The sequence below is a fragment of the Oncorhynchus masou genome, chromosome 21, assembly GCF_036934945.1.
Source record: "Oncorhynchus masou masou isolate Uvic2021 chromosome 21, UVic_Omas_1.1, whole genome shotgun sequence".
Lineage (NCBI taxonomy): Eukaryota > Metazoa > Chordata > Actinopteri > Salmoniformes > Salmonidae > Oncorhynchus > Oncorhynchus masou.
The window spans coordinates 44,033,013-44,050,514 of record NC_088232.1 but is presented as its reverse complement, the minus strand read 5'-3'; the positions used below and the strand labels follow the sequence as shown (position 1 = coordinate 44,050,514).

Here is a 17,502-nt window from a genome sequence, read left to right as displayed (position 1 = left end):
GGGAGGGTAGGAGAGAGAGCTGTGAGAGAGGGATATGAGAAGTTGTGGAGAGATGGGAGGGTAGGAGAGAGAGATTTGAGAGAGGGATATGAGAAGGTGTGGAGGGATGGGAGGGTAGGAGAGAGTGCTGTGAATTAGGGATGGGAGGGTAGGAGAGAGAGCTGTGAGAGAGGGATGGGAGGGTAGGAGAGAGAGCTGTGAGAGAGGGATGGGAGGGTAGGAGAGAGAGCTGTGAGAGAGGCATGGGAGGGTAGGAGAGAGAGCTGTGAGAGAGGCATGGGAGGGTAGGAGAGAGAGCTGTGAGAGAGGGATGGGAGGGTAGGAGAGAGTACTGTGAGAGAGGGATGGGAGGGTAGGAGAGAGAGCTGTGAGAGAGGCATGGGAGGGTAGGAGAGAGAGAGCTGTGAGAGAGGCATGGGAGGGTAGGAGAGAGAGCTGTGAGAGAGGGATGGGAGGGTAGGAGAGAGTACTGTGAGAGAGGGATGGGAGGGTAGGAGAGAGTGCTGTGAGAGAGGGATGGGAGGGTAGGAGAGAGAGCTGTGAGAGAGGGATATGAGAAGGTGTGGAGGGATGGGAGGGTAGGAGAGAGCTGTGAGAGAGGGATGGGAGGGTAGTAGAGAGAGCTGTGAGAGTGGGATGGGAGGGTAGGAGAGAGAGTTGTGACAGAGGGATGGGAGGGTAGGAGAGAGAGCTGTGAGAGAGGGATGGGAGGGTAGGAGAGAGAGCTGTGAGAGAGGGATATGAGAAGGTGTGGAGGGATGGGAGGGTAGGAGAGAGAGATTTGAGAGAGGGATATGAGAAGGTGTGGAGGGATGGGAGGGTAGGAGAGAGAGCTGTGAGAGAGGGATATGAGAAGGTGTGAAGGGATGGGAGGGTAGGAGAGAGTGCTGTGAATTAGGGATGGGAGGGTAGGAGAGAGAGCTGTGAGAGAGGGATGGGAGGGTAGGAGAGAGAGCTGTGAGAGAGGGATATGAGAAGGTATGGAGGGATGGGAGGGTAGGAGAGAGAGCTGTGAGAGAGGGATATGAGGTGTGGAGGGATGGGAGGGTAGGAGAGAGAGCTGTGAGAGAGGGATATGAGAAGTTGTGGAGGGATGGGAGGGTCGGAGAGAGTGCTGTGAATTAGGGATGTGAGGGTAGGAGAGAGTGCTGTGAATTAGGGATGTGAGGGTAGAAGAGAGAGCTGTGAGAGAGGGATATGAGAAGGTGTGGAGGGATGGGAGGGTAGGAGAGAGAGCTGTGAGAGAGGGATATGAGAAGGTGTGGAGGGATGGGAGGGTAGGAGAGAGAGATTTGAGAGAGGGATATGAGAAGGTGTGGAGGGATGGGAGGGTAGGAGAGAGAGCTGTGAGAGAGGGATGGGAGGGTAGGAGAGAGAGCTGTGAGAGAGGGATGGGAGGGTAGGAGAGAGAGCTGTGAGAGAGGGATGGGAGGGTAGGAGAGAGAGCTGTGAGAGAGGGATGGGAGGGTAGAAGAGAGAGCTGTGAGAGAGGGATGGGAGGGTAGGAGAGAGAGCTGTGAGAGAGGGATGGGAGGGTAGGAGAGAGAGCTGTGAGAGAGGGATGGGAGGGTAGGAGAGAGAGAGCTGTGAGAGAGGGATAACTCGTATACATTTTTTATACCGGTTTCCATTTTTTCCATTGGTTTCTAGTAGGCCATATGGTTCATGAGAAAATCGGCCAATTAATGATAAGGCATCTAATCAATAATGGCATTATTTTTCAATTAATTCAGCAACTCTTTCACTGATTATATTTAGGATCATGTTTTACAGTTTTTTATTTAAGTAATCTTATTAAATCATTTCATATATTTGACATGTGATAAGGGCCAGAGATAATTACAGACGCCTGTAAAAATCAGAAGTACCCAAAATGGCCACGAGATCAAATCAAATGTATTTATGAACCCCTTCTTACATCAGCTGATATCTCAAAGTGCTGTACAGAAACCCAGCCTAAAACCCCAAGCAGCAAGCAATGCAGGTATAGAAGCACGGTGGCTAGGAAAAACTCCCTAGAAAGGCCAGAATCTAGGAAGAAACCTAGAGAGGAACCAGGCTATGAAGGATGGGCCAGTCCTCTTCTGGCTGTGACGGGTGGAGATTATAACAGAACATGGCCAAGATGTTCAAATGTTCATAGATGACCAGCAGGGTCAAATAATAATACTCACAGTGGTTGTTGAGGGTGCAACAGGTCAGCACCTCAAGAGTAAATGTAAGTTGGCTTTTCATAGCGATCATTAGGAGTCTTCAGGCCAGATAGTCCTGAGGCATGGTCCTAGGGCTCAGGTCCTCCGAGAGATAGAAAGAAAGAAAGAATTAGAGAGAGCATACTTAAATTCACACAGTACACTGGATAAGACAGAGAAATACTCCAGATATAACAGATTGACCCTAACCCCCGACACATAAACTACTGCAGCATAAATACTGGAGGCTGAGACAGGAGGGGTGGCCCCATCCGACGATACCCCCGGACAGGGCCAAACAGGCAGGATATAACCCCACCCACTTTGCCAAAGCACAGCCCCCACACCACTAGAGGGATATCTTCAACCACCAATTTACCATCCTGAGACAAGGCCGAGTATAGCCCACAAAGCTCTCCGCCACGGCACAACCCAAGGGGGGGCGCCAACCCAGACAGGAAGATCACGTCAGTGACTCAATCCCAGTGGAGAGAGGGGAACCAGCCAGGCAGAGACATCAAGGGCGGTTCGTTGCTCCAGAGCCTTTCCGTTCACTTTCACACTCCTGGGCCAGACTACACTCAATCATAGGACTTTACTGAAGAGATGAGTCTTCAAAAAAGACTTAAAAGTTGAGACCGAGTCTGTTTCTCTCACATGGGTAGGAAGACCATTCCATAAAAATGGAGCTATATAGGAGAAATCCCTGCCTCCAGCTGTTTGCTTAGAAATTCTAAGGACAGTTAGGAGGCCTGCGTCTTGTGACCGTAGCGTACGTGTAGGTATATACGGCAGGACCAAATCAGAAAGATAGGTAGGAGCAAGCCCATGTAATGCTTTGTAGGTTAGCAGTAAAACCTTGAAATCAGCCCTTGCCTTAACAGGAAGCCAGTGTAGAGAGGCTAGCACTGGAGTAATATGATTAATTTTTTTGGTTCTAGTCATGATTCTAGTGGTCAGCACTAACTGAAGTTTATTTAGTGCTTTTTCCGGGTAGCCGGAAAGTAGAGCATTGCAGTAGACTAACCTAGAAGTAACAAAAGAATGGATACATTTTTCTGCATCATTTTTGGACAGAAAGGTTCTGATTTTTGCAATGTTACATAGATGGAAAAAAGCTGTCCTTGAAACAGTCTTGATATGTTCATCAAAAGAGAGATCAGGGTCCAGAGTAACACCGAGGTCCTTCACAGTTTTATTTGAGATGACTGTAGAACCATCAAGATTATTGTCAGATTCAACATAAGATGTCTTTGTTTCTTGGGACCTAGAACAAGCGCCACTGTTTTGCCCGAATTTAAATGTAGAACATTTGAGGCTATCCACTTCCTTATGTCTGAACCACAGGCTTCCAGCGAGGGCAATTTTGGGGCTTCACCATGTGTCATCGAAATGTACAGCTGTCATCTGCATAGCAGTGAAAGTTAACATTATGTTTCCAAATGACATCACCAAGAGGTAAAATATATAGTGAAAACAATAGTGGTCCTAAAATGGAACCTTGAGGATCACCGAAATGTACAGTTGATTTGTCAGAGGACAAACCATCCACAGAGACACAGAGATGTCTTGTGATAGATTAGATAAAGTTCTTGAAAGATACCAAAATTCTGGTATTTTACTGGTAAACTTGGAATGTTTCTAGTAATATACCTTCCCTTTGCATCCCTCGGCAGTGGTTAAGCTGTGTGGGCTAGTGGTAGCTAACATTACCTCGTTGTGTTTATATAGGACAGCAGGGGTAAAATGAGCTTCAGCTCTCACAGAGAAATGTGTGGGTGCTTTCAGGACACGTTTCAGATTGTCAGACACTGATCATTAAAGAGGTTTAGTCAGTGAGAGTAAGGGAGGGAGAGAGAGAGAGAGAGAGAGAGAGAGAGAAAGAAAGAGGGGGAGGAGAAGGAGGGAGTGAGAGAAGGAGAGTTTTCACTCATTAATGAGTGACATCATAATTATCTCACTTTGCACTTCACACAACTTCCCTGGAACATAATTCCTCAGACAAACACACACTTTATTGCTCAGAAAAAGTTTTGTTTTAATTACCACGGCAACCTTCCTGAAACTGTGACAACAGACTAAACATTCCAGCAAGCGCCTCTCGTGGTGGGGTTTGATGACCTCATACTTTAACCTGCGCTCAAAGACACGCACGCACGTACACATATACACACAAACACACATACATACACACACATACGGTGCACACTGACATAAACACACACACATACACACCTCCCTTGCAGATAAGTCAACGCTCACACACACACGCATGGTGCACACACACATACCTACTGTATACTGTAAAAACATACACACAATACCTACTGTATACTGTAAAAACACACACACATACCTACTGTATACTGTAAAAACACACTCTACAAAGGAAGAAAGAAACTCAGTCAGTGGGAGATGAAAAGGTAGAGAGAGAGAGAGGGAGACATTTGACAAAGAGAAGAGAGAGGGCATGATGGAAGGGAGAAAGAGGGAGGCCTTCATAAAGAAGACAGAGTTGAAAAGAGCACCTTGTGGAGCACCTTAACCGGCAACTGTTACCAATGGAATCAACCATGTTGATAATCGCATCTGTAACCATCGGTAACGCATCTGTTACTGTCAGTAACCATGTCTGTATTTGTATCGGTAACCATCGGTAACGCATCTGTTACTGTCAGGAACCATGTCTGTATTTGTATCGGTAACCATCAGTAACGCATCTGTTACTGTCAGGAACCATGTCTGTATTTGCATCGGTAACCATCGGTAACACATCTGTTACTGTCAGTTACCATGTCTGTATTTGCATCGGTAACCATCGGTAACGCATATGTTACTGTCAGTAACCATGTCTGTATTTGCATCGGTAACCATCGGTAACGCATCTGTTACTGTCAGGAACCATGTCTGTATTTGCATCGGTAACCATCGGTAACGCATCTGTTATTGTCAGTAACCATGTCTGTATTTGTATCGGTAACCATCGGTAACGCATCTGTTACTGTCAGTAACCATGTCTGTATTTGCATCGGTAACCACTGTGAAAGTGAATCCTTTCCCCGTCCTGTGTGTCTGTGGTGACAGCAGTGACGTCCGTGCCGGGCCCATATTTATAAACCATCTCAAAGTACAAGTGCTGATCGAGGATCAGCCCACCCCCCTGTCCATGTAACCATACTATTATCTAATAGGCAGAACTGATCCTAGATCAGCACTGGTCCCATAGAGGCCATAGCGAGCCACTATTCGTGAGTTGCCTGTTGCGTCACAATAAGGACCTCTTGACTTGAGGACTGATGCCAGACTGTGTTCTACTCAATGCATTGTCAATGGTTGCTGATGAAGAGTAGAGTTCATTATAGTAGCTTGGAAAAACAATTACATTCCTAAAAGAGGAACACAATTAGTAGGAGACCCTTTTGTTGTCGTAGCTAGCTCAGATTCAGTAGAGAGCACCGGATTTTATGTAGCTAATGTTAGCATTGCTAGGTATTTTTTGACAATCCAGGAGAGAACAGGGATAGGAGAGGGAATGAAAGAGAGGAGAGCGAGAGGGAATGAAAGAGAGAGGAGAGCGAGAGGGATAGGAGAGGGAATGAAAGAGAGAGGAGAGCGAGAGGGATAGGAGAGGGAATGAAAGAGAGAGGAGAGCGAGAGGGATAGGAGAGGGAATGAAAGAGAGAGGAGAGCGAGAGGGATGGGAGAGGGAATGAAAGAGAGAGGAAAGCGAGAGGGAATGAAAGAGAGAGGAGAGCGAGAGGGAATGAAAGAGAGAGGAGAGCGAGAGGAAATGAAAGACAGAGGAGAGCGAGAGGGATGGGAGATGAGACAAGAGGAGGAAGACAAGACTGTGAGGACTGAAGCAGATGAAAGGAGCCAGCGTTCCCCTCCCAGTTACAGATGTCACTGTGTGTGTGTGTGTGTGTGTGTGTGTGTGTGTGTGTGTGTGTGTGTGTGTGTGTGTGTGTGTGTGTGTACTGCTGTGGTAAACTAGGTGTGTGTGTCTGTGTGTGTGTGTGTGTTACTGCTGTGGTAAACTAGGTATGTGTGTCTGTGTGTGTGTGTGTGTGTTACTGCTGTGGTAAACTGTGTGTGTGTGTGTGTTACTGCTGTGGTAAACTGTGTGTGTGTGTGTGTGTGTGTGTGTGTGTGTGTTACTTCTGGGCGTGTCATACATCTCCAATTAGCAACATGAATGAGCAATTAGTACATTGCACATGGAGCTACCGCAGTGGTGCGGCATGATGGCATGGAACAACTATGTTTAGTGTTGGTTTCCCAGTCGACCGCGTCCACTTATCCACTCTCTACAGTTGTTTTAAGCACACATTTCTCACAATGGCTTACACTCTGTGCTCTGTTACAGTCCCGGGGGAAAACATCTCCCTGTTCCTCTTTCTCCATCTCTGCCTCTCTCTCTGTCTCATTCACACTCTCTCTTTCTCCATCTCTGACTCTCTGTCTGTCTCGTTCACACTCTCTCTTTCTCCATCTCTGACTCTCTGTCTGTCTCATTCACACTCTCTCTTTCTCCATCTCTGACTCTCTGTCTGTCTCATTCACACTCTCTCTTTCTCCATCTCTGACTCTCTGTCTGTCTCATTCACACTCTCTCTTTCTCCATCTCTGACTCTCTGTCTGTCTCATTCACACTCTCTCTTTCTCCATCTCTGACTCTCTGTCTGTCTCATTCACACTCTGCTTTCTGTCCATCTCTCTTTCTCCATCTCTGACTCTCTGTCTGTCTCATTCACACTCTCTCTTTCTCCATCTCTGACTCTCTGTCTGTCTCATTCACACTCTCTCTTTCTCCATCTCTGACTCTCTGTCTGTCTCGTTCACACTCTCTCTTTCTCCATCTCTGACTCTCTGTCTGTCTCATTCACACTCTCTCTTTCTCCATCTCTGACTCTCTGTCTGTCTCATTCACACTCTCTCTTTCTCCATCTCTGACTCTCTGTCTGTCTCATTCACACTCTCTCTTTCTCCATCTCTGACTCTCTGTCTGTCTCATTCACACTCTCTCTTTCTCCATCTCTGACTCTCTGTCTGTCTCGTTCACACTCTCTCTTTCTCCATCTCTGACTCTCTGTCTGTCTCATTCACACTCTCTCTTTCTCCATCTCTGACTCTCTGTCTGTCTCATTCACACTCTCTCTTTCTCCATCTCTGACTCTCTGTCTGTCTCATTCACACTCTCTCTTTCTCCATCTCTGACTCTCTGTCTGTCTCATTCACACTCTCTCTTTCTCCATCTCTGACTCTCTGTCTGTCTCATTCACACTCTCTCTTTCTCCATCTCTGACTCTCTGTCTGTCTCATTCACACTCTCTCTTTCTCCATCTCTGACTCTCTGTCTGTCTCATTCACACTCTCTCTTTCTCCATCTCTGACTCTCTGTCTGTCTCGTTCACACTCTCTCTTTCTCTCCCGCTCTCTTTTAGTCAACAGTCGATGTACACTAACTGTGTTTGTATGGTTGGTAAATGTTGGTTTTAAATCTCTCCCCGCTCACTCCTGTAGAGCTGCCCAGAAGTTGAACCTGTCTTCTAAGAAGAAGAAGCAGTGCCCAGCGCCCCCCCCAGTGGTGTGTGACCCCCCTCTGTTCCCCACCAACTTCAGTGGGACCCTGCAGACCACCCCTCCCCCTGCCCCCCCCTGTCTGCTACGGGCTGCCAGCAAGATCAAAGACACCCCCGGACTGGGCAAGGTAGAACTACACACAAACACACACACACACACACACACACACACACACACACACACACACACACACTATGGTACAGTATGCATGCTGATGAATGGAAACGGTGACATTTTCAGTGTAAAAATGTCACCTGCTGTCCCTGTGGGGAGTCCTACTGCTGTGGCCTTTTCATGTCACACACACACATTTCCCCGCCGCCTGTGATCTGCGGCAGTGGGCAGGAAATTAGACCATACAGCGAGATACGACAGGAGAACAGCATTAACATAACAGAGCTACATCCCCAGATAGTGGAGAGGTGTTGTGTGAGGTCTGGTTCCTGCAGTGTATGTCGTTAAGTTCCTGGTGTACATGACGGACACAGGAGGCCGAAACAGGAGGCACATCTTTTATTTATACATTGTTTTAACCTTTATTTAACTAGGCAAGTCAGTTAAGAACAAATTCCTATTAACAATGACGGCCTACACCGGCCAAACCCTAACCCGGGCCAATTGTGCACCGCCCTATGGGACTCCCAATCACGGCCAGTTGTGATACAGCCGGGAATCGAACCAGGGTCTGTAGTGATGCCTCTAGCACTGAGATGCAATGCCTTAGAGACCGCTGCTCCACTCGGGAGCTTACAGGAGATACAGGTGACAGATACAGAATGGAGACATCAGAGAAATGCCCTCTGGGAAATCAGTTCTGGAAGGCAAATGTCATGAGCCACATGGATATGCGTTTAGAGTGTGTGTGTGTGCACATGTGTCTGTGTATGTGTCGTTGGATTTGCTCAAGTCTCCCAGGGGTCTTAGCCATGACTGACAGAATGCTGTTTAAGATCCTCCCTCCTCCTGTTGTTTTGGTACATTCCAGCTCACCTTAATCAAATCAGCCCAGCAGAGATGATTCCAATCATTCCAGATTGCGGGGGGAGATATTTTATATCATTGAAGGAAATTATACGGCACATGTTCTTATCTTGATAGATGACACATGTTCTTATCTGTACTTTTTTTTAAACCTGAAGGAAAGATTAGGTGCTGTGCTGGTTTGTGATCCTTTGACTGCTAGCATCTCTACCTGGATTCTCTGAAGAGACCGATGTGAAGGAATGGAGAGATCAGTTTTTCTGTCTTATAAAATGTCGTATAAATCATGCTACACCATTGGCATATAGTTTTGCCGATTTTCAAGGTAAAATGTCTTGATACATGCTCGATTATCTTCATACATATTTTGAAGATAAAACAAATGAATTTATCCTAATATAGTATACGATTAATTATATTCCTCCCGCCCCTCTCTCCCTCTTAGATATTGTCCATCGATTAGGCTGGTTTCCAATCCCTCCATCTTCTCCTTTCACTCTCTTTCTCCTCCCCTCGTTTTTCAAATTCTTCCCAGCTGACAGTGAAGAATTGTGGGGCTTCCACAGTCACATCAATCACCCAGCAAAGTGTTAGACAGGCAGGCAGACAGACAGACAGACAGACAGACAGACAGACAGACAGACAGACAGACAGACAGACTCCAGTGCGAGTGGCGACCTTGAGAGAAATGACACTGACGCATAATCAATTTTTTATAGCTCTCTCCCAGGCCAAAGACAACTCCTCACAGGCGTGTGTGTGTGTGTGTGTGTTCAGTATGGGAATTCAATAGCCACTTTGCTACAGTGTTGTGGGTAAAATATTAATAGAGTTGGTATTTGCAGGTCTTTGAAAGGCTTAATTGTGAAATAGATAGAGGGATGGACTGAAGCCAGGAGAAGAACAAGACAGATTGGAGGGAGGGAGGGAGGGAGGGAATTGAACAAGCTGGTCCTGGGGCTTTGTACACAAACACAAACAGACTCCACAGAGCCCCAGGACAGAAACACAATTAGACCCAACCAAATCATGAGAAAACAAAAATATAATTACTTGACACATTGGAAAGAATTAACAAAAAAACAGAGCAAACTAGAATGTTATTTGGCCCTAAACAGAGACTACATAGTGGAAGAATAACTGACCACTGTGACTGACCCAAAATTTAAGGAAATCTTTGACTATGTACTATGACTATGTGAGCATAGCCTTGTTATTGAGAAAAGCCAAAGAAGGCAAACCTGGCTCTCAAGAGAAGACAGGCTATGTGCATACTGCCCACAAAATGAGGTGGAAACTGAGCTGCACTTCCTAACCTCCTGCCAAATGTATGACCATATTAGAGACACATATTTCCCTCAGATTACACAGATCCACAAAGAATTGAAATCCAATTTTGAAAAACTCCCATATCTACTGGGTGAAATACCACAGTGTGACATCACAGCAGCAAGATGTGTGACCTGTTGCCACAAGAAAAGGTCAACCAGTGAAGAATAAACACCATTGTAAATACAACCCATATTTATGTTTCTTTATTTTCCCTTTTGTACTATAACCATTTGTACATTGTTACAACACTGTATGTGGATTTATTACATTTTAAATGTCTTTATTCATTTGGAACATTTGTGAGTAATGATTACTGTTAATTTTGTATTGTTTATCTATTTCACTTACTTTGGCAATAGAGAGAGAGAGCGAGACTTGTGTCTGTGTGTTGGAATTTACAGTAATTGCCTAGTTAATTGTGCACTGCCCACTGTGGAGTAGCTTCTGTTGTTCTCACGTGTTACATTATAAACGGTATAGGTCTTACTATGCTGTGAGCAGTTTCATACACATTTATTGGATCTGTAAGGTGAGCAGGAATCATGCTAGAAATCATTTGGTTTCTCAGCTCAGAACCAGATTGTGTGTGGGTGTGTGTGGAATAGAGAGAGATGGAGTAGAAGGGGGGTATAAAGAGAAGAGTGAGGGTAGGGAGGTAGAGAGTAAATTGTGGTTAGAGACAGCGCAGGGTAGAGGTAGGGAAGTGAGGATATAAATAGAGTAAAAAGAGAATGGAGGGTAGAGAGGGAAGGGACGAGAGAGGGAATGGAGGATAGAGAGAGAGAGGGGGGATGGAGGGAACTGTAGAGAGGGACTGGAGGATAGAGAGAGAGGACAGAGGATGGAGAGAAATATACGGTAGAGGAAATGGAGGATAGAGAGAGAGAGAGGGGATGGAGGGAACTGTAGAGAGGGACTGGAGGATAGAGAGAGAGGACAGAGGATGGAGAGAAATATACGGTAGAGTAAATGGAGGATAGAGAGAGAGAGAGGGGATGGAGGGAACTGTAGAGAGGGAATGGAGGATAGAGAGAGAGAGAGAGAGGATGGAGGGAACGGTAGAGAGAGAATGGAGGATAGAGAGAGAGAGAGAGAGAGAGGATGGAGAGAAATATACGGTAGAGGAAACGGAGGATAGAGAGAGAGAGAGGGGATGGAGGGAACTGTAGAGAGGGAATGGAGGATAGAGAGAGAGAGAGGATGGAGGGAACAGTAGAGAGGGAATGGAGGATACAGAGAGAGAGAGAGAGAGGATGGAGGGAATGGAGGATAGAGAGAGAGGATGGAGGGAATGGTAGAGGGAATGGCGGATAGAGAGAGAGAGAGAGGATGAAGGAAACGGTAGAGAGGGAATGGAGGATAGAGAGAGAGAGAGAGGATGGAGGGAACAGTATAGAGGGAATGGAGGATAGAGAGAGAGAGAGAGAGAGAGAGGATGGAGGGAACAGTAGAGAGGGAATGGAGGATAGAGAGAGAGAGAAGATGGCGGGGAACGGCAGAGAGGGAATAGAGGATAGCGAGAGAGAGGATGGAGGGAACAGTAGAGAGGGAATGGAGGATATATATATAGAGAGAGAGAGAGTTGATGGAGGGAATGGAGGATAGAGAGAGGATGGAGGAAACGGTAGAGAGGGAATGGAGGATAGAGAGAGAGAGGATGGAGGAAACGGTAGAGAGGGAATGGAGGATAGAGAGAGAGAGAGAGGATGGAGGAAACGGTAGAGAGGGAATGGAGGATAGAGAGAGAGAGAGAGTTGATGGAGGGAATGGAGGATAGAGAGAGAGAGGATGGAGGAAACGGTAGAGAGGGAATGGAGGATAGAGAGAGAGAGGATGGAGGAAACGGTAGAGAGGGAATGGAGGATAGAGAGAGAGAGAGAGGATGGAGGGAACAGTAGAGAGGGAATGGAGGATACAGAGAGAGAGAGAGAGAGGATGGAGGAAACGGTAGAGAGGGAATGGAGGATAGAGAGAGGGAATGGAGGATAGAGAGTGAGAGAGAGGATGGAGGGAACAGTAGAGAGGGAATGGAGGATCCATTCTCTCTCTACCGTTCCCTCCAAAAAAAAAAAAACAGAGCAAACTAGAATGCTATTTGGCCCTACACAGAGAGTACACAGCGGCAGAATACCTGACCACTGTGACTGACCCAAAATTAAGGAAAGCTTTGACTATGTACAGACTCAGCGAGCATAGCCTTGCTATTGAGAAAGGCCGCCGTAGGCAGACATGGCTCTCAAGGGAAGACAGGCTATGTGCTCACTGCCCACAAAATGAGGTGGAAACTGAGCTGCACTTCCTAACCTCCTGCCCAATGTATGACCATATTAGAGAGACATATTTCCCTCAGATTACACAGATCCACAAAGAATTCGAAAACAAATCCAATTTTGAAAAACTCCCATATCTACTGGGTGAAATTCCACAGTGTGCCATCAGAGCAGCAAGATTTGTGACCTGTTGCCACGAGAAAAGGGCAACCAGTGAAGAACACGCACCATTGTAAATACAACACATATCTATGCTTATTTATTTTATCTTGTGTCCTTTACCATTTGCACATTGTAAAAACACTGTATATATATATAATATGACATTTGTAATGTCTTTATTGTTTTGAAACTTCTGTATGTGTGATGTCTACTGTTAATTTTTATTGTTTATTTCACTTTATATATTATATACCTTACTTGCTTTGGCAATGTTAACATATGTTTCCCATGCCAATAAAGCCCCTTGAATTGAATTGAATTGAATTGATAGAGAGGATGGAGGGAATGGAGGATACAGAGAGAGATAGATATGGTATAAGTGACCAGGGGCTATTTTAGCATGTACATCTTGATGGAGCAAACAAACCTACAGAATAATACATGGTCTCTTCCCCACCTGCCCTGAATGACGGGTCGCCACTTTAAGTGGCTCCAGTGTCTGAGGAGTTGCGTCAGGGGAATTGATCACTGCAGAGAGAGACAAGTGCTCCCACTCAAATAGACTACTAATGGACCCTCTCCCAATCCCTCTCCCTCAACCTCGCTCAGCCTCCCCTCCTCCATTTCTCTCTCACCCACCATGTTTAAGCTGAACAAAGAGCCTATTACCATTTCTCTACCGTTGTCTTCAGCAGGACTGTGGTATTGGTTGCATCTTAAAGTGGAACAGACAGTGTTTTAACTACTTTGCAGATATGAAACAAACAGACAATCATAATGTCTCTCCCAAATATCACATTCTGAGTTTATGCAACAAAACCAACTTTGATAAGACATTTTAGAAATAGGTTATATTTGACTCAAAATGTTATTATGTAGAGTCGGGAAGTGTTGGGAGAATAGGTTGATGCAGTCAATGCATGACAAAAGTACAGCGGGACTCAACACAATCAAACTAGCAAAGCCAATGATCACAAGTCATAACGTTGTTAGTAGCCAGCTGGGATGAGATGTACAAGCTTGGGCAAGTGGGTGAACGGCACCCACTTTTTCCCCAAAAAACCTTTTTGCTACAAATTGCATGTGTCATTTGGTTAGCTAGAAATAAATGATACTCAACTTTGCTGGCTAGCTATGCTGAACTTCAACGACTGTTATCCACAGTTAGCTCATATCTCTTCGTTGTATTGGGCATCGATTAAATGGGCAGACAAGTAAGCTGGTAAATCCCATTCAGTTGTCTCTAATATAGGTTCTGCCTTGGACAGAAGCAGGAAGGCTGCGACAGCCAGGGCGAGTAGGCTACATCTCCCCATCGTATCAGTGCAATTTTGACTGCCAATTACCACACGCTGAAAAAGATTGAGAGGGTTTATCCCTCACTACATTTTCTCGTATTCATTGTTGTTGATGTGCATACAGTAGGCGACTGAGGGAGAGAGATCTTACATTTTTGTTGTTTGATCAATATAATTAAGTAAGATGACTCCCTTGGTATTTACATATTTAAAGCTATGTTTAGGGGTATTTAATTAAGTCTATGATTTGATAGAGCAGTCTAACTGAGCGACGGTAGGCACCAGCAGGCTCATAAGCATTCATTCAAACAGCACTTTCATGCGTTTTGCGAGCAGCTCTGCTGTTAATGACTTCAGGAAGACAGCATTTTAGCTAACCCTAACTAACCCTAACCTCTTTCCTAATTCTCCTAACCTGCTGCATAAGTTCTCCTAACCTGCTATAAAACATAAATTCTGGTCATTTCTGACATATGCTGTATCCCGTCTAGTCAAAACCCGATATGAGTTAGGCCTCAGGAAGAGCGCACCTCTGAAATCCTTCCCCCGAGGCACTTACTGATGTGATGGACCTTTTTATTGGGGCCAGGGGTAGTGATGCATAGTGATGCAACCAGAGGAACGACTGGCTATACTTTCACATCCCAGTTGTAGCATGGTGCCGGCCCAACACCACAGATACATTTGATTCTCACAACAGCCACATAGAGGGCATTTATAATGAATAACCTGTAAATAATATATGTATTGAATATTTACTGTAAACAGTATATAACATTATTTTCACTTTGAATAAAAACGTTAATTTCCATTAGACAGATGGGACAGACATAAGCTCCGTCTCCCCTAGAAGCCCTGTTAAAGAGAATCTCCTGTAATGTTTTAATGAGCTGTTTTTATGGGAGCAGAGAGGAGATCTGTGGAGTGGCATCTTACTGCTGCTGGGACCAATTTACTGCAGGCTTCACAAGGAAGCTATTTTACCTTTACTACCCCTCTACAGAGGAGAGGGGTGATCCATCATACACACACTCACAGACATACACACATATGCACGCAAACACAGACACACAAGCACACACACACACATGGTTTTTAGTTTCGCCCCATTGGTTATTCATTTGACATGTTTTTTTTAGCATTCAGCATCCTGCTGAGTTGCGTTCATGGTGAATGTGTTGTGTTTGTGTTCTCCTCGGCTGATCAATCCTGTTACGCAACTCAACGCAACATTCCAGACTCATGCTTTCATGTCCTCGAGGCTCAAATCTCCTCGATGTACTAGTTATCTGCTGTGTACTCTGTTTGCTTTCTGCTCACGTCTCTCCCTTCTTTTTTAATCAGCTGTAATTCCCGGCTGTAATTCGGGCTTTGGGAAACGTTCGGGAGTGTCCTTTCTAAAAGACAGAGTGTTTGGGAGCATTTGGGAAATGTGTCTCGACTTCATCCCAGAGCAACAATTGGTGGCAGTTTACAGCGGAACCTCTCTTCTAACGGTTACTCATGTTTGGTCTCTGAGGTGGTGGGAACAACAGCATAGATCTGAGTTTGCATCCTTATTTTCCCTTTTCTCTCTCCTCCTTTCATCCTATATTCCTCTTCTCTTCTCCCTTTCTTCTCCCTTCCTCTCCTATCCTCCCCTCTTCTCTCCTCCCTTTCTTCTCCCTTCCCTTCCTCTCCTATCCTCCCCTCTTCTCTCCTCCCTTTCTTCTCCCTTCCCTTCCTCTCCTATCCTCCCCTCTTCTCTCCTCCCTTTCTTCTCCCTTCCCTTCCTCTCCTATCCTCCCCTCTCTCCTCCCTTTCTTCTCCCTTCCCTTCCTCTCCTATCCTCCCCTCTTCTCTCCTCCCTTTCTTCTCCCTTCCCTTCCTCTCCTATCCTCCCCTCTCTCTTCTCCCTTTCTTCTCCCTTCCCTTCCTCTCCTATCCTCCCCTCTTCTCTCCTCCCTTTCTTCTCCCTTCCCTTCCTCTCCTATCCTCCCCTCTCTCTCCTCCCTTTCTTCTCCCTTCCCTTCCTCTCCTATCCTCCCCTCTTCTCTCCCTCTCCTCCCCCCCCTTTCTTCTCCCTTCCCTTCCTCTCCTATCCTCCCCTCTTCTCTCCTCCCTTTCTTCTCCCTTCCCTTCCTCTCCTATCCTCCCCTCTCTCTCCTCCCTTTCTTCTCCCTTCCCTTCCTCTCCTATCCTCCCCTCTTCTCCTCCCTTTCTTCTCCCTTCCCTTCCTCTCCTATCCTCCCCTCTTCTCTCCTCCCTTTCTTCTCCCTTCCCCCTTCCTCTCCTATCCTCCCCTCTCTCTCCTCCCTTTCTTCTCCCTTCCCTTCCTCTCCTATCCTCCCCTCTCTCTCCTCCCTTTCTTCTCTCTTCCCTTCCTCTCCTATCCTCCCCTCCTCTACCCCTCCTTCTTCCCTATATCCCCTTCTCCCTTATCCCCACCCTCTCTCGATAGATCATTCTGAGAATAAAGAAGTAGATAAGTGAACCTGCAGGAACTCTGAGAAAAGTTTGGAGATCTGTCAGCTGTTTTGCTTTTCTCTTGATTAAAAACTACAACACTAATGAAGTGTGACAACAATATGAGTGTTGGCGTGTGTGAGGAGAGGAAGGAGAGGTGAGAGGGAGGAGAGAAGGAGAGGTGAGAGAGCTAAAATAAAATCCCTACACTTAAAGCTTTGATGTCTAACAGAGGAAGGGGGGGGGGGGAGGGTGCAGGTGTTGATGCCTGTCTTCTAAGAACTACTATTTAGCGCAGGCGAGGTTTTCAGCCCGCCATGAATGAAACAACAGGATTATCCCGGTTCTACTGAGTTCTACTGGGGTTATACTGAGTTCTACTGGGGTTATACTGAGTTCTACTGGGGTTCTACTGAGTTCTACTGGGGTTCTACTGAGTTCTACTGGGGTTATACTGAGTTCTACTGGGGTTATACTGAGTTTTTCTGGGGTACTGGTTTTTACTGGGGATCTACTGAGTTCTACTGGGGTACTGGTTTCTACTGGGCTTCTACTGAATTCTACTGGGGTACTGGTTTCTACTGGGCTTCTACTGAGTTCTACTAGGGTACTGGTTTCTACTGAGTTCTACTGGGCTTCTACTAAGTTCTACTGGGGTACTGGTTTCTACTGGGGTTCTACTGAGTTCTACTGGGGTACTGGTTTCTACTGGGCTTCTACTGAGTTCTACTGGGGTACTGGTTTCTACTGGGCTTCTGAGTTCTACTGGGGTACTGGTTTCTACTGGGGTTCTACTGAGTTCTACTGGGGTACTGGTTTCTACTGGGGTTCTACTGAGTTTTACTGAGGTACTGGTTTCTACGGGGCTTCTACTGAGTTCTACTGGGGTACTGGTTTCTACGGGGCTTCTACTGAGTTCTACTGGGGTACTGGTTTCTACTGGGCTTCTACTGGGGTTCTACTGGTCTCTGTAGGGCTGTAGGATTTTTTATCCAGTGAAGGATGTATCTGACCTTAGTTCTTAGTTCCCAATCTACTTCTGTTCTAATCTAAGGTCTATTGTTGTGTTCTACAGTCTAATGGAGGTCAGGTCTGAGTCTTATTGTCACGCTCGTCGTAATGAGTAGACCAAGGCGCAGCGTGAGTAGAGTTCCACATATTTTTAATAAACCGAAACTCAGCAAAACAAAACAAATAAGCACAAACGAAACGTGAAGCTACTGGTGCACACAGGCAACT

At 45.9% G+C, this 17,502-nt stretch overlaps 1 protein-coding gene across 1 annotated transcript in view; it reads left to right on the top strand.

Moving 5' to 3' along the window:
• LOC135508389 (kinesin-like protein KIF26B) overlaps positions 1-17,502 on the top strand; it is a 233,089-nt gene that overhangs the window by 151,639 nt on the left and 63,948 nt on the right. The window contains 1 exon segment of the mRNA XM_064928533.1: positions 7,716-7,902. Coding sequence (XP_064784605.1) covers positions 7,716-7,902 — 187 coding nt within the window.